This window comes from Pavona decussata, unplaced genomic scaffold (assembly GCF_977016875.1).
Source record: "Pavona decussata unplaced genomic scaffold, jaPavDecu1.1 SCAFFOLD_300, whole genome shotgun sequence".
Classification (NCBI taxonomy): Eukaryota; Metazoa; Cnidaria; class Anthozoa; order Scleractinia; family Agariciidae; genus Pavona; species Pavona decussata.
In genome coordinates, this window is record NW_028145697.1 from 1992501 (window position 1) to 2017389 (window position 24889).

At 38.5% G+C, this 24889-nt stretch overlaps 2 protein-coding genes, 1 long non-coding RNA gene and 1 pseudogene across 3 annotated transcripts; 2 read left to right on the forward strand and 2 right to left on the reverse strand.

The window, feature by feature from the left end:
- The first annotated feature begins 8 nt into the window (after positions 1-8).
- On the forward strand, positions 9-802 carry LOC146454566 (uncharacterized). Its single transcript, XR_014859242.1, has 2 exons — positions 9-85; positions 519-802. It is a non-coding gene; the product is annotated as an uncharacterized LOC146454566 (long non-coding RNA).
- Positions 803-1769: 967 nt separating this feature from the next.
- LOC146454567 (cyclic GMP-AMP synthase-like receptor 1) lies at positions 1770-4006 on the reverse strand. The gene is made up of 2 exons (XM_085095224.1): positions 3907-4006; positions 1770-3000 (listed from the first exon to the last, which is right to left on the reverse strand). Exons 1-2 carry the CDS (start codon positions 4001-4003, stop codon positions 1928-1930), a joined length of 1170 nt encoding a protein of 389 aa, XP_084951350.1. The 5' UTR covers positions 4004-4006; the 3' UTR covers positions 1770-1927.
- Positions 4007-14075: 10069 nt separating this feature from the next.
- Positions 14076-15719, reverse strand: LOC146454568 (uncharacterized; annotated as a pseudogene).
- Positions 15720-17229: 1510 nt separating this feature from the next.
- On the forward strand, positions 17230-24726 carry LOC146454569 (exonuclease 3'-5' domain-containing protein 2-like). The gene is made up of 4 exons (XM_085095390.1): positions 17230-17982; positions 20879-21828; positions 23337-23639; positions 24116-24726. Exons 1-4 carry the CDS (start codon positions 17342-17344, stop codon positions 24526-24528), a joined length of 2307 nt encoding a protein of 768 aa, XP_084951516.1. The 5' UTR covers positions 17230-17341; the 3' UTR covers positions 24529-24726.
- The last annotated feature ends 163 nt before the right edge of the window (positions 24727-24889 follow it).

Here is a 24889-nt window from a genome sequence, read left to right on the forward strand (position 1 = left end):
TTTCGATCAGGTTACAACACGATATATTTCACAGTTAAAAGACGGGCACCCAAATCACCCTTTTACAAAAGACTTTCAAGCAAAGGTATTCTATGTTTATCTTTGTACAGTTTGATGATTATACGAAAAATGGTGTTTGGGAAAGAATAACTATTGCCTTTATGCTTCATAGTGACCAAACAAAAAAAATATCTGGGCTACAGAGAGACTCTTGGTAAGCTTGGTCAGTTATTCAGGTCATTAAAAGTGATTTCACAAGCACGCGTTGAATATTAGACAATTGTCCTGCGAAATCACGTGGAATTTGGCCTGATTCTTAGCCGACGAGGCCGTCCGTTGACCGAGTATGCTACAAAAAACAAAACAATGACGTCCATATTGAACAGCTCACCGCGGACCAAAAAAAAATGTAACATTGTAGGAATGTAAAAATGTAATGTAACGATGAAGTGAAATGATGAGCTTAAGCTTGTGGTAAGTTTATCCGTTCTAAAAGACGTTTCTTTGTTTCTCGCCAGGAAAAAGATTTTGATCAGCTTGCCAGTCAGTATGCAGTCAGTGTACGGTCTTGAAGATGAATAAGTCTAATTGGTTAAACGCCGTGTATTTGTAAACAAATAGATGAAAACTCCGAAAGTAAAACATTTAGTTACATGTGGAATATCTTATCAATCATTTGTAAATGTCTTCATCTTTTACGTGTCATGTAAACCGTGGTTCCTTATCATAAGAGTTTTTTTTTTTTCAGTGAACAGCAAGGGCGTTCATAATTTTGTCACAACCATTAAAATCTGTCACATTGTATGACCCATAAATGTTATGCTCTCAAACTAAAACACGCTAACTTTCAAGTGTAGCAAACTTTGTGAAAGATTGTGTTCTTGACGAACTGAGCCAAGCCATTTCAACAATCGGCTAAGCCATTCTTTTGATTTGCAATGGAATAGCTATATTCCTCGATCTCCAGTGAATCAGCCGATCGCATTCAAAAGCCGACTCCTGAGGAATCAAAATTAATGTTTATAGTAATAGGGCATACAGAGGTGCCCCTGTTGAATAACTAAATATTGTACAGCTGGTATACGAGTAACAATTGCTTTAGAAGGGGACTGCAAAGGCAACAGAATAGAGAAAACGTTTGAAAAGATCTTTGCGGGAACGATATGTGGTTCAATTGAAGCTTGCAACGACAAAAGTGTAGTGCCACTCTAGTGCAGGAAAACACACCTGCAACCAGTGCCACTCTGGCGACAAAAATGTCAATTATTGTACCTATGTAATAGCCCTTTTCACGGTTAACTCTGCTCATTTGAATTACAATAAAATCTAGCATGTATGTGAGGCAATTTCCGGCTATTTTGTAGTTTTAGCCCGAAATTGCCCCGCATCCACGTTGGATAACATTGTAATGCAAATGAGAAACATTAACCGTGAAAAGGGCTATTAAAGGAATCCAACCAAGATTATTATGGTATTGGTGGATTGCGTTGGTGCCATATTGGTAGTAAAACAAAAGAAAATTTAGCATAAAAATGGAAGTGAAATCCCAGAGGAGAAAAATCTTGTTCCATACCACCAACATGGCCGCCATGACGTAACGTGCAATCAACCTATTAGAAAACTTACAACCAGTAGTAATTTGCAACCAATGCAATTGTGTTACCTACAATGCGGTGCAGTCCTTGCCATTCTGGTGGTAGAAAACATGCAAAATTTAACATACAACCAATGTTCCGCTAGTGCTGAATGGCACTAATCAGTTACATGCCATTTCAATAAAACATGTACGCTGGTATTTCGGTGCATGCATTGGAAAGCATGTAGCTGCTGGTATGTTGCAAAAAGGTGTGTCAAGACTATCAAAGACATCACAAAATGCTGTTTGCTTTAAAGATTTTATTTAGACCCAGAAGAATAAATGAAATATTCAAACTGAGAGTTTAATTTGGCCCTCTCGCCTTGAAAGGAGTGCATCAGGATCGAGTCGAAGTGTCTTCAAGAAGTCATTCACGCCCGCTGTGGCCAAACGGATGTCACCGATCTTGTCAGCGAAAAGATTTTCTGCGGGAATGAAAAAGTTTGGAAGAATTCTTGTGTGCAGATGCTTCAGAAGCCTGTCGATAAACTCCTTGAAACGCGGGACCAGCATCCCTTGTGCCCAGTCTTCTGGCCGTTTTCTCTCATCATTCAGATGGAGTAGGAGGGTCTTTAAGTGGTATGTAGCCAGTGGGTACCACCCACCCCTGGTTTTCGCCTTGAAGTATTTTGTCAGTTGGAGAACCTTCCTTCTGCAACCTCCATCGCCATCCATGTTTGTTATCATTTGCGTTTCGACTTGACCAGAGGAAATTTGCCAAAATGCTGTGTTCGGGGATGGCTCCTTTTTGACTCTAGGCACAAGCTCAATGTTAGCGTTGGTGCCTATGGGGCGAGGGTTAGCGATTGGCTTGGGAGGCCACTCTGTGAGCTCAAGGGCAATAGTCAAGTCAATGCTTATGTAGCCAAACTCTGGCCACCGTATTTCAAAGGTGACAGCAGGCCCTCCTTCGTGAGGTCTGTTCTTGATCTGATCCTTCATTCCCAATTCAATGATGGCTTGCTCCACCAGGTCACGCAAATGACTTCTGACCTTGCTGGCATCAAGATGTTTGGTTCTCGGTATCTTAAATTTCTCCAGACAGGTTTTGATGATTGGCACAGCGTAAGCAGAGCCGGCTGGCGTGTTTCCATCCACCATAAGAGAGATCTTGCCGGTCCAGGAGTCATTTACCAATCCAAAATCGAACTCGTCAGGGTTGCCTATTTTCAGGCTCTCGTAGGTGGAGCCTTTGAATATGACTCTAAAATCGTAGCACTTGTCTTTGTCGTAGGTGGCCACCTTTGCCAAGATGTCTGCAATTTTTGTGTACACTTCCTTTTTGACTTTGGTTTTCTCTTTCACGTTGACTTGTATTTCTTCATAAACCTTGTTTAGGAAGTCCTTAAATTGCGCGTCACTTCCTGATCAAATTAAAGAGAAGTTAAGTCAGAATGAGTAATTAATGAATCTATTCTGTTTAGGACGGTGCCCCGTAAATGCAGTTTTGAAGTATTTTCGTGGAAGGTTATTACAATGTTTTGCGGATCTTCAGTAGAAGCGTACAAACGCAAATCTTTCCCTGTTATGAAAGTATGCACCTTAAGGGACGTAGTCCCTTTGAGCTGTCTTTCACATTCATGCGTGGGTTGGATGGGTGGGCGAAATGAAATATGGACTGATAGCGGCAGCATGCTGACGTCCGACCTCACCCCGCAGAAGAATTGTAAACCGCAATGAGACTTTGATATGTGCGGTATTTTTCTGTAACACTTTTGTGTTATTTCAAGAGCAATTGCTAGGAATTATTCTCTGGAAGCAATGAGTGCCTTTTTGTCAACGTTGGGTTTAATCAAATTTCTGTCGCAAGCTGGTAAAATGGTTTTATACTACAGATCTACAGCGTAAAGCAAGCATAGAACCCCCTTTCTCCCTGTGTTTGTTTTATCCAGGCTCTACCTGCTAAACGAGTAATTGTAATGAGAAAGCTAGTTACGTCTCAAAAATATTCCTTTACCGGTTCTTTTCTTGGTATACCAAGCAGAGAAAGGGTGAATGACGTTGGAAGCCATTTGCGGTCTCTCATTGGACAAAATACGTCACCTTGGTAAAAATCGTAAGACAGTCGTCAGAGAATACTTGTCGTCCGATTCAATATCAGTGGCCTGTTCTGATTCACGTTTTAATGTAATCGGGTAGTTTACTAAAGTGATGATGAAATACCAATTATAATTGATCATTGGTCATAATTGGTCAACCAGCTATTTCGTGGAATAATTGTTGAATATAGTTACCCAACAAACTAAAGATTTTATGTCTAAATTGCATACCTCGGAAGACAACTTCACTGCGTCCATTGGTGCCAGCAGGGACCAACGTCACCCCACATAAAACCACGAAGGAAAGAGCCTTCAAAACCAACACCATTTCCAGCTTTTGGAAACAATAAGAAAAGAGTGGTTATGGTGGCAAGGCATTAATTAACAGTCTGTTAAAAACTGGATTATTGTATAATGCAATTCCAGGGTTTTGATTGGCTTAGCGGCCATGGTATATGAGCCATTATACCATACCGGAGAAATGGCCACCATTAAATTGTCTTCTAATTGTTCTTGCAAAGCAAAATCTAGCAATTTTTCTTGATTGTTTTTAATAAAATAATTATTCCACTCACGTTTGTTGGATATGAGATGATTATAGCCAACTCGGCGCTATGCGCCTTGTTGGATATCTATCATCTGATACCAACGCGCGCTCGTGGAATAATTAAGTATGACATTCTCGATCTAAATCGAAAGCTCGTAACTCTTTTCGTGCCTCCTTTCGCGTTATCTCGAGTCAAACTTCAAGAGTATGTTTGATACTTTCAAAAAAGATGTTATTATTATTATTATTATTATTATTATTATTATTATTATAATTATTATTATTATTATTTTATTTTATTTATTTAGTTATTTATTTATTTATTTTTTAATCCAAATAACGGGTTGGACATATCAAATCCGTTACAGCGGCGGTGTGAACTGATTTAGCTCTTGAGTGTATTTTAACTGGTCCTAACTTGCAGAGCAAAGTTAGTAAGTGTCCTTGATTACTAGAGCTCGGTACTTTACTCACTAAAGCGACCCTTGCACAAGTAGAAATCAAGCTTTTATAAAATTACCATGCAGTGTACATAAAAGCAATGATGTTCGCTTCAAAATGTTTAACGACATAGAAATTTTTGTTTTTCCTTTCATTTATTAACAGGGCCAAATGGAGTTAACATCATGATAGTTAAATCTTGTCGCTAGTGATTTGTTTTTTGTTTTAAACAACGATCATTTGTGGGATTCAAGAACACCATTAGTGGAGAAATGAATCAATTGAAAGCACAGTTCCCAGAACGCTTTTTTCCTTACATTGGACCGAATGGTAAAAGGAAACTGCGTATCTCATTCTAACTATAGCGTGTGCAAGCGCGGGTTTGAATAATCCTGCCACTCGTTTGTTTTGTTTTCAACTTGATGCTAAGCAGTTGAAAAAGAACTACACTAACTAAAACCTTTACCGTTTCTTGCCAATATTTTGTCCCTTTTTGGAAATATCGCCTTGCCGCTGTGGGCTGAAGAGATATGATGAATTATTTATCTAATCTGAACAATGACTAGTCCACGCAATGACCTGCCAGTCCACACGAGGGGATATTCTGTCAGTATCTACTCAAAATCTTGAATCAGCCAATTCTATTGCTGTTCAGTTCTCGGATCTTTGAGCAGTCAGGTATCTTATTGTGGGTTCACAACGCTCGAGTACACTTTAAAACTTTGTCAAGCAGAAAAAAGAGTAAGACCAAAATAGAAAAAGCAAAAAGTCATGAAAAAAAGAAAATGAATAGGCCTTACCACGATTTTCGACGTCATTTTGACGAGTAGGCAAACAGGCTTGAAATAACAGTGTTTCTATGGAAATCCGTTGTCCAATAATTTTCATACAACATCACTTCTGAAAAATTCATGACTTGGAAATTTTTGGCACTAGGAAAGGGATTTTAAGAGAAAATTGGAGGGATGTAGCTGTGCCAGAAAGCGTCCAGTCGTGTTTGAAACTTTCCATACATTTGTCTGTATAGCGAACCAGCCGTGAACTGCTACTAAAAATAGTTCGCGGAAAAAAATACAGGGAAATGTATGGAAAGTTCAAAACACGACTGGGCGCTTTCTGGCACAGCTACATCCCTCTAATTTTTTTTCTTAAAATCCTTTTCCTACTCCCAAAAGTTTCCAATTCATGAATTTTTCAAAAGCAATGTTTTATGAAAATTATTTGACATCGGATTTCCATACAAACACTGTCATTTCAAGCCTGTTTGCCTACTCGTCAAAATAGCGTCGAAAACCGTGATAAGGCCTATTGATAAAGAAAGATGATCAGAGCACCGGTGTCGCGAAAAAAGGTATAAGTTTTTAAGAACTCTTGAAATTAAACCAAAAATATCCGAAGTTCAAGTTTAATGGTTTTAAAAGATATTTTTCTTTATTTTTATCCAAGAAACGGGATGGACATATATTTCAAAAACTCATCAGTAATTCATAAGGTCATTAATATCAAATGATCGATAAAACATCACGTGCAGTGGTTTTAAAACCCGATATAACCTCCTCCTTATTAGTATGCGGTGTTTTTTTTTTTTTCTCGTATGCTAATTTCCAACGTTTATAAAAGCATCATTGTTATGAACTCTCTTGACACACGCTTTTCCAGGAATGTTTTTGAAGCCGTTCAAAAAACTCGCAGCATTTGTTTTATCGGGTCTAAAACCACTCGGCTGTGCCTCGTGATTTTAAATCCCGATAAAACACTGCTGCTCGTGTTTTAAACATTACGAAATTCTTTAGAGACGCCATATCATTTATCCCGGTTGGTGTATTTCAACTGGTCCTAGTCGCTCTTTTCCGAGTACAAAACGGAATTTTTCAAACTGTCATATAGTGTACATAAAAGCAATCATGTTCGCTTCAAAATGTTTAACGAAATGGAAGTTTTTGTTTTTCCTTTCATTTATTAACAGGGCCAAATGGAGTTAACATCATGATAGTTTAGTCTTGTCGCTGGTGATTTGCTTTTTGTCTTAAACAACGATCATTTGTGGGATTCAAGAACACCATTAGTGGAGAAATGAATCAGTTGAAAGCACAGTTCCCAGAACGCTTTTTTCCTTACATTGGACCGAATGGTAAAAGGAAACTGCGTATCGCATTATTGCTATAGCGTGTGCAAGCGCGGGTTTAAATAATCCTGCCACTCGTTTGTTTTGTTTTCAAATTGATGCTAAGCAGTTGAAAAAGAATTACTTTAACTAAAACCTTACCGTTTCTTGCCAATATTTTTTCTGTCTTTGGAAATATCGCCTTGCCGCTGTGGGCTGAAGAGATATGATGAATTATTTATCTAATCTGAACAATGACTAGTCCACGCAATGACCTGCCAGTCCACACGAGGGGGTATTCTGTCAGTATCTACTCAAAATCTTGAATCAGCCAATTCTATTGCTGTTCAGTTCTCGGATCTTTGAGCAGTCCGCCAGGTATCGTATTGTGGGTACGTTCACAACGCTCGAGTACTACACTTCAAATTCACTCTGTCAAGCAGAAAATAGACTAAGAGCAAAATAAAAAAAAGGTAAGAAGTCATGATAAAAGAAAATGAATAGGCCTTATCACGATTTTCGATGTCATTTTGACGAGTAGGCAAACAGGCTTGAAATAACAGTGTTTGTATAGAAATCTGATGTCAAATAATTTTCATACAACATCGCTTCTGAAAAATTCATGAATTAGAAACTTTTGGCGCTAGGAAAGGATTTTAAGAAAAAAATTGGAGGGATGTAGCTGTGCCAGAAAGCGTCCAGTCGTGTTTTGAACTTTCCATACATTTGTCTGTATAGCGAACCAGCCGTGAACTGCTACTAAAAATAGTTCGCGGGAAAAAAAATACATGGAGGGGGTATTCTGTCAGTATCTACTCAAAATCTTGAATCAACCAATACTATTGCCGTTCGGACCTCGGATCTTTGTGCAGTCAGGTATTGTATTGTTTGTTCAAAACACACCAGTACTACACTTTAAAGATCTGTGAAGCCGAAAATAGGCTAAGAGGAAAATAATAAAAAAATTAAAATACAAAGTCTAAAAAGTAGAAAGATGATCAGAGCAGCGGGCTAGGGAAAAAGATATGTCTTAAAAACTCTTGAAATCAAACAGAAAGTATCCGAAGAGTAAGTTTATATAATTTAATACCCAGAATAAAACAAATAAGGGTTATAGAAGCTGCGAGATTAAGCGTTCCTGTATTGACATCAACGCCTAACTATCCCCAATCTCCCGCCTTGCGCGGTATCGTATCAAAGCATCAAATTTCACTTCCGGTTGGGTACGACTCAAACGCCGGGAAGAAAATTTGATAAGGAGTTATTATTTCCATTTTTCATACGAGAACAACGTTAACATTTGATAAAGCAAATAAAAGAAATCTGTCATACAGAATTTAAGTTGTAAAGATGGAGAGGATTAAAAAGTGAAGGAATGTTCACTGTATTTACAGGATTGATACAAAATTTGCAAGGATAGGCCTTCTTAACGTACTGTTCCTCATATGAAGGCCGACTATCCGAGCACCTCTTGTGCCTGTTCCAGAGGCGGACAGATTTCTGGCTCTCACCGGTTCAAATCGGTACCAGAACAGTGTGAACACCTCGATGGTTTTTAGACTTAGTGTGTCGTTTTAAGGCTGCAGATTTTGTTACGGTTTCAGACATTGCCTATGTAAACGCTGCGCCGGTTAAAAATTTACAGGGTTCCGAACTATACAAAAATTACACAAATTTGAACTATGATTGGTACAGTTTGGATCTGTCCCAAATTGAAGCACCTATTTTTGGTGTCACCATGGATGGCCAAAAAACGTATTTGTTTCTATGGAATCCTTAAAAGAACGGTTGACGGTTGTTAACAATAACCTTAGTAGTGCAAAGAAGCTAGTATTAACTATGTTTGACTGCGGATGGCTAGGATGGAAGTGAATTGCAACTTGGAAAAATTGGTCAATTTTTTCAAGTTCTTCCTATGTAGTTTAGAGAAGTCGCTAAAAAAATTGATTATGGTTTATTCTTCCCCCTAGTGTTGTAAGAGCAATTTCATGTTACAAACCAGGTTCTTTGCAAAAATATATACTTGAACAGTTTTGAGCAAAGTACATCAAAACCACCCTGGCAGTGGCCCTTTAACGGTTCTTCTTTTGAAGAAGAATATCTTGGCTTACCGTTGTCCAGCGCTTTCTCAGTGATATCAAGAAAGGCAATACAATTTTCGACAATTTGCTAAGGCTTTATCCGTATCTGATTGGTGTACCAATCATTGGTTGCAGCTAGCAAAGCTCTAACAATGTAGTGCAGTGAGCGAAAACCGGATTGGTATTTAGGTAAAACTAGCATTGTTAGAAATAAAGTAGTGATGGACTTGGTGCTAAACAATTTTTTTGAGGACTTTAGCCTGACAATGGGCAATACGGAAATCGGTCTTTAGTTATTCGATGAACTCTTAGTTTGGTCCGCCATCCAAAACAGATAGAGAGCTGACGTCTTGATCGTAGGCCTTCGTCAGAGCAAAGGGTTGATCAAGGGCTAACGCTTTGCTCTGACAAAAGGGTTGATGCTTGGAACGTGCGCTCAAAAAGCTATTCACGGTGACTAAGTTACTCCATCAGCGTCTTTTCAAGCCAAACCTTAGTTTCTACTCCCCCACCAATGTAGCACCAAGATTTCAATAATTGGGTGTCACGAGAGTTCTTTTCTAGTCATCCGAACATCTCCGGGGGCAGGGCTGGGGGGGGGGGGGGGGGAGGGGGCTTTCATATGAAAGGGGTGGGGATGGTCCTCGAAAATTTTGAATTAGACCCCTAAAAGAGACCAATCTGGGCGTGGCCCAAGCTTTTTTTTACCCCTAAAAGAGACCATTTCAAAACACAGACAAATAAAAAATACAATGACATTTCTCGTGCAACCCTAAACGAGAACTTCAAGGCTAAATATAATGGCGTTTTTTCCAGAACACCCTATGTGAGAGCAATGGTGAATGGAATATGTACTAGGTTTTTTTATGATTTTTTTTATGTACTAGGTTTTTTTTAGGATTTTGTTGAATCAATGTAATGCACAGATGAAAATTTCTTGGATTGATATTTGCGCAATATAAATCAATATTATTATTGTTATTAAAATCCGAAATTTACTCCCTTAAGCGCGACGACGAGTATCCCGCCTTTTTCCTATGAGAGTCCCCACCCCCTCTGGGCCGGAAATATACCTCTTTCGAGCGAGACGTTGAATAGAGACGTCGAGAATTGAGACAAAACGGATCAAAGTGCAAGTTTTATGAATTTAGGGAATTGTTCATGCCAGTTCCCAGTTGTTGAAAGCTCAACTTAACTAATCTTGGGCTAATGTGAACTTTAAATAAAAAAAGTAAATAAAACACTTTAAGTGTCAATGTATTAAGCCGGCAGGACACTACCAGAGAGACTTGGAATTTAGGAGTGTTGGTTTCTGAGGAGAGGGGGAAAATCAGAGTCAACCTAGAAAAAACCTCTCGGAGCAAGGACTAGACCCAACAGCAAACTCAACCCCCATGGGACGCCGACTCCGGGAATCGAACCCGGGCAACACTGTTGGGAGGCGAGTGCTCTTACCGTACTGCACCATACTTGCTCCCCCAAGTTAAACTTTGATTCAAGTTTGATTGCTATTCAATACAGATTTGTTCCAAAAGATTTGTGCCCATTAGTTTTGACGTAGATTTCTCTTTACCTTTGGCTTGAAATCAGCTTTTAAAAACACTTTTACTATCGAAATAAAAACCTCGATTCATTTTATTCAGTGATTAACGTCAACCGGCTTTCGAACAACCGGACACAGGCGATTCGGATTGGTCGCCATATTTACTGGGACTGGAGTAAATTGATTGACATTGGGAACTGTTGTGATCAAGTCATCAAAATAATTGTTTGAAGTGGTTCTAGCTGTGTTCTCGTTTGATGGTTATGACTAATATATAATATGTGTAAAATACGAATTCAATGTATCCTCTATATCAGCGGCATTTCTATTCGTTGTACTGCTGAATTTGTTTTTGCCTTTTGTTTCTAGAAGTCAATTTTTTAAGCACCCTTTACATATTTTTTGCGTTGCTCGCGTCCAATTCAAATTTTTCACTGTAGTGCTTGGTCTTCGCTTTGCAGCTGATTGATAACCGTTCAGTATCTAGCCCAGTCCGTAAGTTCATTAGAACACTTTGTTATGGGTTTTTTATTTTCTTTCTAAGTAGTTGTGATGAAGGCTATGTTCGTTCAATCAATCAATCAATCAATCAATCAATCAATCAATCAATCAATCAATCAATCAATCAATCAATCAATCAATCAATCAATCAATCAGTCAATCAATCAATCAATCAGCCAGTCAATCAATCAAACAATCAATCAATCAACCAATCAGTTGGTCAGTCAGCCAGTCAATCAATCAATCAATCAATCAGCCAGTCAATCAATCAATCAATCAATCAATCAATCAGTTAGTCAGTCAATCAACCAATTATTTACATGTGCTTCTTGATCCATCACATTTCAAAATACTCCAGCGTAACCTTCTGGAGTGAGTCAGTTTTCACTGCCAACCCTTGTTGAAGTTTTTGATTTTTAGTTAATGAAACACAAAGATCTGACATCTTCCTTTTTATTTCCATATTTAACTGACTGTTACAGGCAAGAGTATAACGAGTAACCTGAGACGATTTTGAAAGAAACATGTCTCCTACAAATAGCGTAGCCACAGTTAAGCAAAAGGCTATGGTGCAGTGGCGATAATGACGTAATGCAAATCGTCATTACATATTACGCAATGACTGACCCTAGATTAAGAACGCACCAAATAAACAAGAAAGGCCTCTCAGATAAATTTTGACGGATTCAGTGTAGTAAGGCCTTGGGATAACATTCAAACAGATGACGTCACCGACTTAGTCTTTCAGAATGATCAGCCTACCGACTTGGACTTCACCCCGGTGCTCTTCTTGATTCGAAACATAGTTAGCGATTATCCCGTTCACACGTATAAGGACTCTGCCACGGCTCATGAAGTGAATCTTTACGTAGACGTAGTATGTTCCCGATTGGGGCACAGTCAAACATCCATCTTTGTACGTCATTCCACCCAAAAGATGGCTCTTTGGGGAATCAGGGGCCCAGTTTTTCATCACTGAGAGGAAAGACAAAGATATTAAAGGGTTGGTTTTTACAATTTTTTATACAACACTATGGATTTCTTCATGCAGTTATGGAAAACAGAACATTTTTCTTATAGACAAAATCATAAGTAATTTGTGTTGTATTGGTTACTTTTGCTTTAAAATCCTTACCGGCGTCAATTCATTCTGCTTGGGTAATCGGTAGTTGTATGAATTACTATACCGGGAAGGCAATAAAGTTTAGTTCAAATGTTAAAGTCTGAACTTTGGTTCATCTGGATAGCCTAACTTTGTCAGGGCACAGTATTTCAGTGGACCGCGAAAATAAGCGACTGGGGCTTTTACCTGGTAGGGTGCTGCTCTATATAAGCTGTATAGGTTAGTGCCACTTATGTCCAGGCCTTTCAACTGTATGTAATAACCAGAATTTGAATTGGATGTTTCGGTGCCCAAATTGATGTCTGTAATGTGTAATGTACCGGATAATTGTCGGCGTTTGCTACAGTAAGAACCTAAAATACCCGATATATAAGAGCCCAATCAGCTTGAACCCCATATTTGAAAACGTGGGAGGTTGACAGCCCTGAACCTCTGATTAAAGAGATTCCCTCGGTGGACATTTTAAGGTACAAAAACCCCAAAAATGAAAACTACATTGTTACAGATACAGTCTCACCCATTATTGGCACAAGCAAAACACTGAATTTCTTCTAAGAGACCAGGGCCCAGCTGTTCAAATCCCAATTTACCTAATCCTAGGTAAGAGTAAATCTGATTTGCTATTTATTTACCGCTAAAAGAGAGCTTGCCACAAAATTGTGGCCCAAAGGGTTATATCACAAAATTTCGTTTCCTTAAAACTTCATTTTGTGAAAAATAGTCTTTAAAGGTAAATAATAACAATTAAAATTTTTCACTAATCCAGGATTAGCTTAATCGGTCTTTGAACAACTGGGCTCAGGGTGAACATTCTAAGCATGTTGAATCAATAGAGCGTTTTCATTCACGTGACTACCGACCATATTGGTTTACTGACACAAAAGAAAGTTTTTGCATAAAAATAGAGTTCAATTCCCAGGGGTTTAGTTTGGGGCACCAACATGGTTGCCATTCCTTTGTTTTAGGGGGCCAACATGACATGGCCGCCGTGACGTCATGTGAAAACACTCTATATGCGACTTTTCTCAATTTTCTTATTCTTTAAATCACAAATATTAAAAATATAAAACAAGAAGCGATCTTGGTTCATGTGCCTAGTGATCCTGCCATACTTTGACACCCAGGCGAATGTCTGTTCACAGACTTCTGTGTCCACCTCCAACAAAGAACAGTTCAATATGTTATACAGTAAAAATCGAATTTAAGAACCTAGTGATATAAGAACCTACAGGCTGAAATTAAGCATTTGAATACCCAAAAATATAAGAACATGCTCAGCCTAGCAAAGAAATTGGTTTTTTATACAAAACTGGTGACCAAAATTCAGGATTTTAATTGTGTGACAAAAAGTTATTGTTTATATATGTTTGATTTGATTTACATTTGTTTGGAGTTTCACTACAAATATGATTTCCACAAAGCTACAGTCCAATATAGACAATTTATAGACGATTTCTGTCAATGGTTACACTACGACAACCTCTGAAAAATAAGAACCTATTAAGAACCTAATCAGCCTGAATTGTGAAAAACTACTCTATAATATATAAGAACCTGTTCAGCCTGACCTTGAAAATAATTCTAGCTTCTTATATGCAGGTTTATACTGTAATAAATGTAATGTGACATACATTATGTATTCAGGTTCGGTTTGTTAGTTCGTCCAATTAAAATCACTATATAAGTAGTTGAATTGGTACCTATCACATAATAACACAGACAAAAAGAAAACAAAAGCAAAGGCATTTCAGAATTACTAAATCGATAACCAAAGGGAGAACGTTTGATCATAAATCAAATTCAGACAACTAGTCTTAAAAAGGACTCTCAAAATAAGTCTGGAAAGTTTTGTGCTCCATCTTGGGTCTAAAGAATTATACTGACATTAAACAATTTTGTTTAAGAAATTAAGCCAAAACTAAGTCATACCTTTCGTACCTTTCTAACCGATTAATTTGTACGTAAACATCAATTATCGGAAATCGTTAATCTTAGTTTTTAAAAGTGTTGACGGGCCTGCATGATTCCTGCAGTTCGCATATAGATTGGTCTCAAAGCCTTTATAGCTTAGCTCTTACAAGAGTGTCTTTTAGGGATTTTCCTTTGCGATATGAAGTGAGGGGAGACTCCTTAAAGATATTTCTCAGATATGGTTGATTCTGTATAAGGTGCCATTTCCCCATAAGTATATTCTTGAGGTTGGGCAACGCAGGGTGGTATTGCGTTACAAAGGGCAGTATTTTCTTACGTGCATTTTTGTTTCTCTGCTCCAGTGCTTTCTTTCTGTCAGTGAAATTGACCTCCGAGAGATGTTTTTCTACAGTTGTAGCTGGGTAATCTCTATTCTTGAGGCGTGTCGCAAAATTCCTCATATTCTCTTGAAAAGTGTTTTCAGAGGAATTTGTCCTTAGAAGCCTTAACGCTTCTCCTTTGATAAAACCTTTCGTGACGCCTGGTGGGTGGCACGAATAGAAATTCGTGTATTGGAAGGTCTCTGTAGGCTTGAAGTGTGTTCGCACGTCAAGGATAGAATCCTTGTTGAATCTGACACCTTTGTACACTATCGTGTCCAAGAATGTAGTTTCTGTTTCTGAGATTTCAGCCGTGAATTTGATTGTGGGATGGAAGTTGTTTGCTTTAGAAGGAATTCTTCTATTTTGTTTCTGCTTGTATCCCATACTGATATGACGTCATCGATAAACCTTTTCCAAAAGATAGGCTTAATGCTGCTCTGTCTGACTATTTCTTTTTCTATTTTGGCCATGAAGGTGTTAGCAAAGGCTACGGCCATTTTCGTGCCCATGGCTGTTCCATGGGTTTGAAGATAATCTTTCCTGTTAAATTGGAACGAGTTTTCTTGTAGGATCAGACTAAGCATCTCGCTTAAAAACCTGGTAGGAACTGGAGGGTTTCCTTGGTGAAATTCTTCGTATGCATTGCATACAGTGGTAATACCCTCTTGTTGTGGTATGTTCGTGTATAGGCTTGTGACGTCCATTGAAACAAGTATAGTACTTTTAAGCAGTTTAATCTTCTCGATGAAGTTAATAAAGTCTGTCGTATCTTTAAGATACGAAGCTTGTTGTTGTGCTATTGGCTGAATAAGGTGGTCAACAAATGCTGAGATCCGTTCTGTAGGGCTGGAACACCCTGAGATAATAGGTCTTCCGACAAGTGTCGGTTTGTGAATCTTAGTGAGTGTGTAAAACACTGGTATTCGCGGAGTATCAGGCGTAAGAGAGAGCCATTTAGCCGTCATTTCGTCAATGTGGCCTTCTGAGAGCAGTGATTTAACAAGCTGTTGAGCTTTTTTGGCTGTAGTTTCAGCCATTGGTTTGTCTAGGGGTCGCAGCCATTGGTTTGTCTAGGGGTCGGTAGTTATTTAAATCATCAAGTAGAACTTGACCCTCGTTAAGTTTGTCTTGTCTGCTCATCAATACAGTTGTGCTCCCCTTATCAGATTTTTTAAGAATAATGCTTTTGTTACGCGATAACTCTTTGAGAGCTTGGCGCTCTCCCGTAGATATATTATCTTTTGGCTTGTCAAATTCTATACTTGCGAGCTCAAATTTGACCTCCTCTAGGAAGGTCTCTAGAGCTACTGATGGCTGGACTGGTGGTTTCCAGTCTGACTTAACGTGGAAAGGATGAGGTTCGCTTTCTTCTCCGTGAAAAATATATTGTAGTCGCATTCGTCTCGCAAATTGATCAAAATCTGCGAGAAGTTTGCGCCTGATAAGATTTTCTTTTGTCACGGGTGTTGGGATGAACTTAACCACGCGATAATAAAGTAATTTGCTCATCTGTCAGTTATTCATTTGACAGGTTTTTGACATGCTGTTTGCGTGACTCAATGGCGTTACAAAAGCGCTTTTTGTCTTTGATTTTTCTCCGCTCTTTTCTTTTTCGGTTTTTAGCCGTTTTGTTAACTCTGTGGTTTGCTTTCCCTTTCCCCCTTTCGGATTGATAAAAATGTCGTTTCGAGTAACGAAAAAAGGTCAGCTAAAATTTTCGGAAAGGAAATAAGACCCTAAGGTTTTCGAGAAATGGACAAAGATGCCCTAGTAATTTCGAAAAGACTCAAGTTGCCCTAGAATGACCGAACAGATAAATATATTATAGCGCGGCCTAAAATGAACCTACAGAGCTTTAAAGGCACTCCAGATAGCCTAAAATAGCGTTTCAAAGGATCTGAGAGAAAACTGTCGTTGGGTGCCCCCGTGTACCTTTCTAACCGATTAATTTGTACGTAAACATCAATTATCGGAAATCGTTAATCTTTTCTTCAATCAGAAGAAATAAGCAGTCATGTAACTCAATGTAGCCATTTCAAGATACAGGTATATGCTAATTGGACACGGCATTATTTAGTTTATGTCAGTTTCAAACCGTACCAGACCTGTAATTAATGTGATCAAACACGTTTTTTTACCATTCATAGTTCCTGTTAAAATTGCGTCAAACACAAAACGTTTGCCACCATATATTTTAAATTGAGACGGTAATAGGTAATAAAAAAATTACCATAAAATTCAAATAGATGTGCGATGTGCCATTACTTTATCACAAATGTCCGTCAGAAGATTTTATTAACCCGGGGTAAATAAGCGCACTTGCTACTGCCGTTTATTATACAACAAACGGTGAAGACCTTGCTACCGCTTTTTGAAAAGAACACCCTGACCCTAATCAACCGTTCCCCTCCCACAGCTATCAGAAAAGCCCTTCTACAGATTTCGCTATTGAAGTTCACTAAATGTAGTTATTCTTTCGATTTTTGCGATATTTGTCACGGGCTAGCAAGAAAAATCCTTGTTACTTTTACGACATTTGCGGACATTTCGGGGCTTTCTTGCCTTCACCTTTTTTAAAGTCTTGAATCTTGTTACATTTGTTATTCTTGCCATTTTTGCGATATTTGTAATGAATGCTTTTAGCTAGCAAGAAAAGTCCTTGTTACTTTTGCGCAAATAATTTGCTAGCAAATTCGTGCTAACAAGGTCGATCCTGGACATATGTGGCAAACTCGTCATTTTGCTCCCCCATTCTACTGCTACGAAAATTCGGTAATAATAAAAATATTAAAATATCACCGAAGTCGCAAAAAAAACCCCAAAGTGTATGTATGTCTTTTGATCTCGTTCAAAGTAAAAAAAATCCTCCGTTCCTGGTCCATCCCTATTCCTAATTTTCTCCACAGCCAGAGCCGAGCCACGTGTTTATGATGTTTGCACGGCCATTTGCAAAACACGGCGGCAATGTGTGGCATCAAGTGGATGCAAAGAATCAAGCTTTTCTCTTTTGATTACGTGTTTTGATCAGGAAAATGGAGACATCTGATTTGGCAAAAGTGACGACTTCTTCGCAGACGGGCAATAACGACGCGAAGCCCTGTACAAATGACGAAAACAACGCGAAGACATTAACGCTCGAAAGTCCCAGAGACGGAAATCTAAGTTTATACTTAGTAGCGATCTCTTTTGTAAAACTTATACAGTGGTTCCTCGGTCTTGTTTTCTTTGGCCCTGCTCAGCTTGTCTTTGGCTTATCCCAACGAACTGATCTCTTCGAGAACCAGAAAACGTCGCGAATATTTGTAATTGAAGATGTCTCGTCCTGTGACAAGCTTCTGCAGTCGTACCGTTCACAGTATCCTTTTGAAATGAATTTCATAGGGATAGACTGTGAGTGGGTGAACAGAAAAGGTCAAGCAAACGCACCGGTTGCGTTGCTACAAATTGCAACTCCTCTGTGCGACTGCTTTCTGATTCGTTTATGTAAAATGGAAGGTCGAATGCCTCAGAGTGTGAAAGGCCTGTTGGAAGACAAGAATATTCTTAAATTCGGTGTTGGTATACAGGATGACGTGAAAAAACTGTCAAGAATGTTTGGCTTTGTTGTGTGGGGCTGTGTGGATCTCAGACATGTTGTGGAAAGATGCCGCTTGGATAATGGTGCCCAGCAAAGGTATGTGATAATCCTGATTGGTGTCCTGTGGAATTAGTCAACATAGTAAACTATGCAGAGCTTGAGCCACAAAAAAAAAAAAGATTTATTGAACTACTACCGACAGTACAAAATGGAACCTGGCAGGGAGGGAAGGAAGGCTGGTAAAGCTAACAAAGAGAGGCCATAACTGACCATTGAGCAACGCCGTAACACTATAATAAATTATGTGCATACACTAACAGGTATCCTAAAATGTGTATGACACTGACTTGTAAAACGTTAAAAACGTTTACAAAAACTTAACAAGACGTTTCGGCCGAAAATCTTCGGCCTTCGTCAGTTTAAAAAATGACAAATAATCAAACACTTGTCTAACGGTTCACAGTTTGCGCGTGCGAAGATTTTCTGCCAAATCGTCTTGCTAAGTTTTTGTAAACGCTTGGTTTTTAATATTTTACTAGTCAGTGTCATACACATTTTGGATTACATTATGTCCATTCCTGACTGCAATTTCAGTATATTTTAACAGGTATCCATTACATGTAAATGGGTGAAACTGAAACACAGCTCACCAAGCCATTTGAAATGGGTGAAAGTGAACAGCTTAGAAGCTTATTATTATTCCAAACAGATAGCCATAAACGGTTGAACAGCTTATGGAAAATTTCGAACGAATGCTCATGAACAGGTCAATGGATCATTAATAAAATTTATTATTCCAAACATGTAGCAAAGAAAAGCTGAACAGCTTATGAAAAAATTAGAACAGATAGCCAGGAAAAGCTGAATAGCTCACATAAAATTTTGAATGGATAACCATGAAGGGACGATTGTGAGAAATCAAAAATTCATAACACTGTAAAGGACTGAACAACAAAAAGAACTTTAACAGATTTTCACTGATCCCACTCCTGCCCATCCACCATATGGAATTAAACTGGCAACCAGTTGTTATGCAAACCGCTAGTTAATTGATCGCCTGAACCCAGAACAGCCAAAGAAAAGTATATTTGCATGATCTGTTGATCAAACAAAGAAATGATTAAAACGTGATGGTTCACTCCCAAGTTTGCTGAAAGGAATGCAAACAAAAACATGATGGTAAAATTTTAATAATATTCAACATTTGTCGTTTTCTATTACTTTAACACACGTGAAAGTTTTTTCTTTCTATGAGTTTTACTTGTAATCAACAGCGGTCTCTCTTTTCGCTTCAAAAGATGGGTGTTCAGCAATCAGTCTGTGGTACTAGGTTGGTTGCGTCTCTTGTGTGAGGCTTGATCGATCTTGGATTTGTATGCACAGCCACATTTGGTGCACATGTGTTCAAGAGTAGGTAGAGGCAGAGAGGCGTAAGCCTTTTGCCGAGCATGTCTTTCTTGTACAGTAGAACCCTGGTAACTCGAACTCGGATAACTCGAACTCCCCGCTAACTCGAACTAAGTCCTGTTTCCCTTGGAATTGACCCTACTTTTCAGTCACTTTTACTCAGATAACTTGAACTCGGATAACTCGAATTCCTCACTAACTCGAACTAAATTTTGTTTCCCTTGATCGAAATTTACCCCGATAACTCGAATTCTGGTTCTTGCAACTACTAAAGCAATTTCATTTTAAATCACACATTTGACAGTCATTTCTGATCTTTTTAGTCAAACCGCATGCACTGCCTGTTAAGCTGTCACAAAGAAAAGAAAAAACAGTGCTACAATGAATGAAAACACGAATCTATTGGATCCTGGAACCCCTATGAAAATACAGTATAAACTTTAAACTGTTTTAGGTAAGACATTCTCCAGTAGCTGAGTACAAGATCATAATGTTCACATCTCAAGGCGTTCCAATTCTTTCTTTTGACCCAAAAGCCTCAGCTTGCATGGGGCTTACAATTTCTGATGAGAGTAAGTTTAATTTGCCCTAGGTTGTATACTAAAGTGCTGATAATCAATAAACTATAAATTATTTACATGAAAATTCAAATTTTCGATCTACCCCAATAACTCGAACACCCCACTAACTTGAACAGTTTTTCGTCTCCCTTCAGAGTTCGAGTTACCGGGGTTCTACTGTAGTTCCACAACTCTGATTTCCTCAAATGTGTGGACAGCCTTGTGACAAGTGGTTCTCCATGCAGATCTGTCCTCTGCCAATGCCTGCCAGGTAGCAAGGTCCATCTTGCAGCCTTTTGAGATTCTTTTTGAGAGTGTCTTTGTATTGGGGGGTGGGGGGCGTTCAATGCTCCTGGCACCGCAGTACTGAGCTGACTGAAGAAGAGCTGCCTCAGTACTCTGCTGTCATCCATGTGTAGAATGTGTCCAAGCAGGCAAAATTGTCCTCTTATCAGCATATCAGTTTTACTTGTTATCAATATGCTTTTCCAAACTGATAGATAACTGTTACCTAGACCTGAAAACAGGTTCCAAGCACTGTTAAGAGCATCACATAACCAGTATCGCAAGCGAGCTCCATTGTTATACTTTATCATTTTGGAAAATTGGGCCAAAAAACATTCAGGAGGAAAAAGGTTAATAACTGCAAATGCTTTCAATATTAAAAGGGGTACTTTCAAGCCCCCTGGCTGCTACTTGCAAAACTTCAGGTAACCACATATGAACTCTGCTAATTCTAATTTATCATATTCCACTGCACCTTTTGCTAAGATGAACTAGCTTTGTTTTGGGAACAAAAGGGTGGTATATCTAGCAGCTACTCTGGCAAGCCAGGCGAGCGGCATAATCACAGATCGCAACTCCACTGGAGAAAATGGTAGTGTGGTTGCTGAAGCTTCAGAAGATTTTCAGATCTTTTTCATTCAGCTTTTAATAGATTTTAAATTATAATAGTGGTTCCTCGTGTGAACATATTCATATACTGCAGAGCATATGCAATATACGGTCTTACTTTCATTTAACAGGAATCAGAAGATGAGCCTTGATGCCTTAGCCAAGAGAATTCTTGGTGTTACAATGGATAAATCCTGGAGAATTCGATGCAGCAATTGGGAAGCAGAGCAGTTGAACTCACGGCAGATTGAATACGCCATGAATGATGCCTTGGTTGCAAGTCACATATTTCTTAGACTGGTGAAATCAAAGTTAGATGAAAGAAAACATTTTGTAGAAAAGGAAAATACAAAAATTGAAAATGGCAGTTTGAACTTTGGAGATATTTACATTGATGATGAAACCAGTGAACTAGCTTTTTACCCTTCAAGCAAATGTGAAGCAGACAGCGTTACTTCCACCGTGAATATGTCAGAAGATAACCTCAAAGGTGGCATTCCTATTTCTGAGTGTTCCTTGACTGAAGGAGAACCTAACATCAATGAACAAGGTAACAACATTGAATTAAAAGTTACAGAAAATGAAGGAGTGTTCTTTGGAAGCATTAATCATGATAGAAGCATGGATAAAAGCCAGGAAAGTTGTCCTCAAGAGGAAGATAGTGATTCCAGAATTAGTGGTGGAGTTTCTCAGGGCTTTGTTGATCTTAATGACTTGGAAACTGATTGTTATGAAGTTACAGCAGATCTCAACAAGCTAGAATCAGATGAAGCTGAAGGATACTTTTCTACAGAACAGGTTATCAAACTTTTGCAGGATCCATACTTTTCTCAAAGAGCACGCTCTCTTTGTCATGGAGTGGTTGATTTTGCATTTAAAGAAAGAAAAAGAAAGGCCATCACAAAGGAAAATGAGAAGAATAAAGAATGCGGTACAGAAAAGACATCTATAAAGCCTTATAAAAGAGGCACTGTGCGGAAATCACCGCTGTACATGAACTGCATGTTGGCAGCTCCAGATGGGTCTAGGCTGTGTACTCTGGATCGCAAGAAGGCAGATTGGTATATTGAAAAAGAAATAGGTGAGTTAAAGGGGCAGTTTCACCCATTTTTGGTGCATCTTTGAATGGCCAGAAAATGTAATTATTGTTATCCCTGGAAACGTTAAAATAATGGCCCAGTTTTGTTAACAATTAACTTACTATTGAACAGAAACCATCATTAATTAAATGAGGCTGCAGATGGCTAGGATGGAAATGGATTGCAACTTGAAAAAATTGGCCAATTTCTTCAAGTTCTTCTTGTGTATTTTAGAGAAGTTGCTATAAACTGATCATGGTTAATTCTTCCTTGGAGAAATTACTTAATATTTTCTTCCTGGTGCTCTAAGAGCAATTTCATGTTAGCAAAAAGTTTTTTTTTAATCAAATATTTGAGCAGTAACAGTCTACTGAGCTGCTCCTCCATATCGCCTTTGCTGGATAATGGTTGCATTGTATCATTCTTTTGTATGCAGTTAATATTTCTTATAATCAGCGTCCATCTCAGTCCAGTCTTGCTATAGAAGACTTAACACTTAAATAAAGGATTGTTGTTGTTGTTTTTTTATACTAGTCAGTCTAATGGACTTTACAACACCTATCTAAAACATTGATGGTCGCTATGGCAAAAACATTTTGAAATGTATTTGTTGTAGAAAGTTTGGGTGTTTTGGTTTTGAAGCCTTAATGTGCACCCAACCCCCAATGTTTTTTTCTCTTAAATAGATCTTTGCACCTGTACGAAACTTATTGCGCTATTTGGGGCCTTTTTCAACCAAATCTTGACTTTTTATGGGCTGTAAAAGTTACGAAATCTAGCCATCATCTGTCTCATGACCAAGCTGGTAGGGGCATGGGTCTATTCCTTACTTGACGTCACAAACTGATTTGCATTGTATTAAGTCTTTGTGAAAATGCATGCAAAGCAGTTTGTGATGTCATGTAAGGAAGACCCATGCCCTTTACTATCTCGGTCATAGGACAGATGATGGCTACATTTCGTAAATTTTTACACCCTATAAAAAGTCAAGTTTTGGTTGAAAAAAGGCGCAAAAAGGCTCAATGTGTTTCAAACAGGTGCAAAGATTTATTTGAGCGAAAAAAAATTTGGGGGTTAGGTGCACTTTAATAGTTGTGGGAATCGTAATTTTTTTTTTAAAAAAAGAGGTTTGTAGAACCAATAACTCTTGCTGACCTCCAGAATGATTTTTAGCAAAAACTGGTTTCTTGGTTAGATTTACGAAGAAAATAATGTAGTATCAGCACAAAGGCATCAGAAATTAATATGGTATTCCGAAAGTTTATTTTATTTTAGTTTTAATTATTTTTATTTTGCCATATTTAATAATTACTCACAGCAATCCTGGTGTAATACAGTAGAGACTAAGACATGTGCAATAATCTTCAGAAGTTATTGTTATCATGTTGTAAAGGGTTCATTTATCCTGCCGATGTGCATGCCCCTTCTATGTTTCTGAACCAAAGTGTGCATTCATTTAGAGATGTGTATAATGAAAAAATCAGATTATTCAAGTTGCATTTGGTTGCAGGACACCTTACATGCCTTGATCCATACACAGTCCAGCTGAATTTTGAACCTTCAGGCAGACCTGGAGCAGAAGACTCTTATTACCTCAATTTCAAGAACAACATTTGTGTTGTGTGTGGAAGTGATCACAGTTATATGAGGAAGAACATTGTTCCCCATGACTATCGTCGTTACTTTCCACTGGTGATGAAGGATCATCACTCGCATGACATTGTGCTCATGTGTCCAGATTGTCACTGTTTGTCCAATTACCACGACGACAGGCTGCGCAAGGAACTAGCGACTAACTATGATGCTCCTTTGGGTAAACACACAATTGATGTAATGTTGATACATGCCCTATTCCTTAGGTCATTCATCTTTGGTTAAAATCTTACTTTTCCATCAATGCCCAGCAAGTATTCTTCACTTAGTGATAATCAAGCCTAATGTCCTGATGAGAAATGTTTTGGTCACAATGTGAAGACCCCTGTCCCCCCACCTGCCACCCCCACACCCATCTAAAAATTCCAGACTAGCTTCATACATTTCTTTAGTTTTTTAGCCCTCTGAGCTCCTCCCCCACCCTCTTGCAATTCCCAATGATTTCTGTGGAGGGGGGGGGGGGGGGTGGATTTTTCTTCTGGTACTACAACACCATGTCATTTTTGCAATGTTTTTGATTTACCATGTTGAATATGAGTGTAGAATTGAATTGCATAGAATTGAATGTCATGTCAGTTTGTCTTAAAACAGATTTCCTGTAATTTTTGCAGCTTTATCTTTGATTTTGTTTTCAAGGAAACGCCACCATGGCTCGCCTTATCGAGGATCCAGAACTTCGGAAAGTTAAATCAGCTGCGAAGGCTCTGAATTACGCAGGTGACAAACTCCCAGCGGACAGGCGTCAGGAACTATCACTCATCGTGCAGGAATACATTAACGCCGCTGTTTTGACTCCAGAAATAATCACACAAGTTGCATCTATGGAAACCCGAAAGGAAAATGTCAATTTTGTGTCGCATGGGTGTGAAGTTGTGAGAAAGATTCGTGAGGAAGGAAAACTGTTGGAGTTTGAGAAAATGTGGAGAAAGCACTTTATTGATACCATGCGCCCACAGTATCTTCCACCATTATGGTCAGTGGACCATCGTCACGAAGGATTGAAAGAAAAACTGGAAGACTGTGATGACTTTAAATCAAATCAAAATTAAGTTTTGTAGCGTTATACTTTTTTGATGTAGTTGATTTTTGCGAGTACAAATGTGTGGGTAGAATTCTCCAAGTACTGTAGCTGTGTACATTTTTATGAGTTTTCTAGGGTTTCAAAACTTAGCTGAAACATTAAGTGTGAGTTTTTAAATTGAGACTGAAATGAAGGGAAAATAAAATATTGAAATCACCAAAATCTATTTTAAATGTAAGGGTGTTAGTTTTCTAATTTTTGTTATCTCTTGCAAGCACTGTGTCCGTTTGAATTGGTTTTCGAAGTTGCTTAAATGCTCTGTCCAAGTTAATGTGGTCGGTTTATGGCCGAAAATGTAAGAAAGTATTCTCGGTCATTTAAGAAATACC

Excerpts from the sequence above, each read along its gene's own strand:
- LOC146454567 (XM_085095224.1), bottom strand. The coding sequence starts at position 4,003 with ATGGTGTTGGTTTTGAAGGCTCTTTCCTTCGTGGTTTTATGTGGGGTG. Across the intron at positions 3,001-3,906 it reads CAGTGAAGTTGTCTTCCGAG|GAAGTGACGCGCAATTTAAG; the intron begins GTATGCAATTTA and ends TAATTTGATCAG.
- LOC146454569 (XM_085095390.1), top strand. The coding sequence starts at position 17,342 with ATGGAGACATCTGATTTGGCAAAAGTGACGACTTCTTCGCAGACGGGC. Across the intron at positions 21,829-23,336 it reads GTATATTGAAAAAGAAATAG|GACACCTTACATGCCTTGAT; the intron begins GTGAGTTAAAGG and ends ATTTGGTTGCAG. Across the intron at positions 23,640-24,115 it reads TAACTATGATGCTCCTTTGG|GAAACGCCACCATGGCTCGC; the intron begins GTAAACACACAA and ends TTTGTTTTCAAG.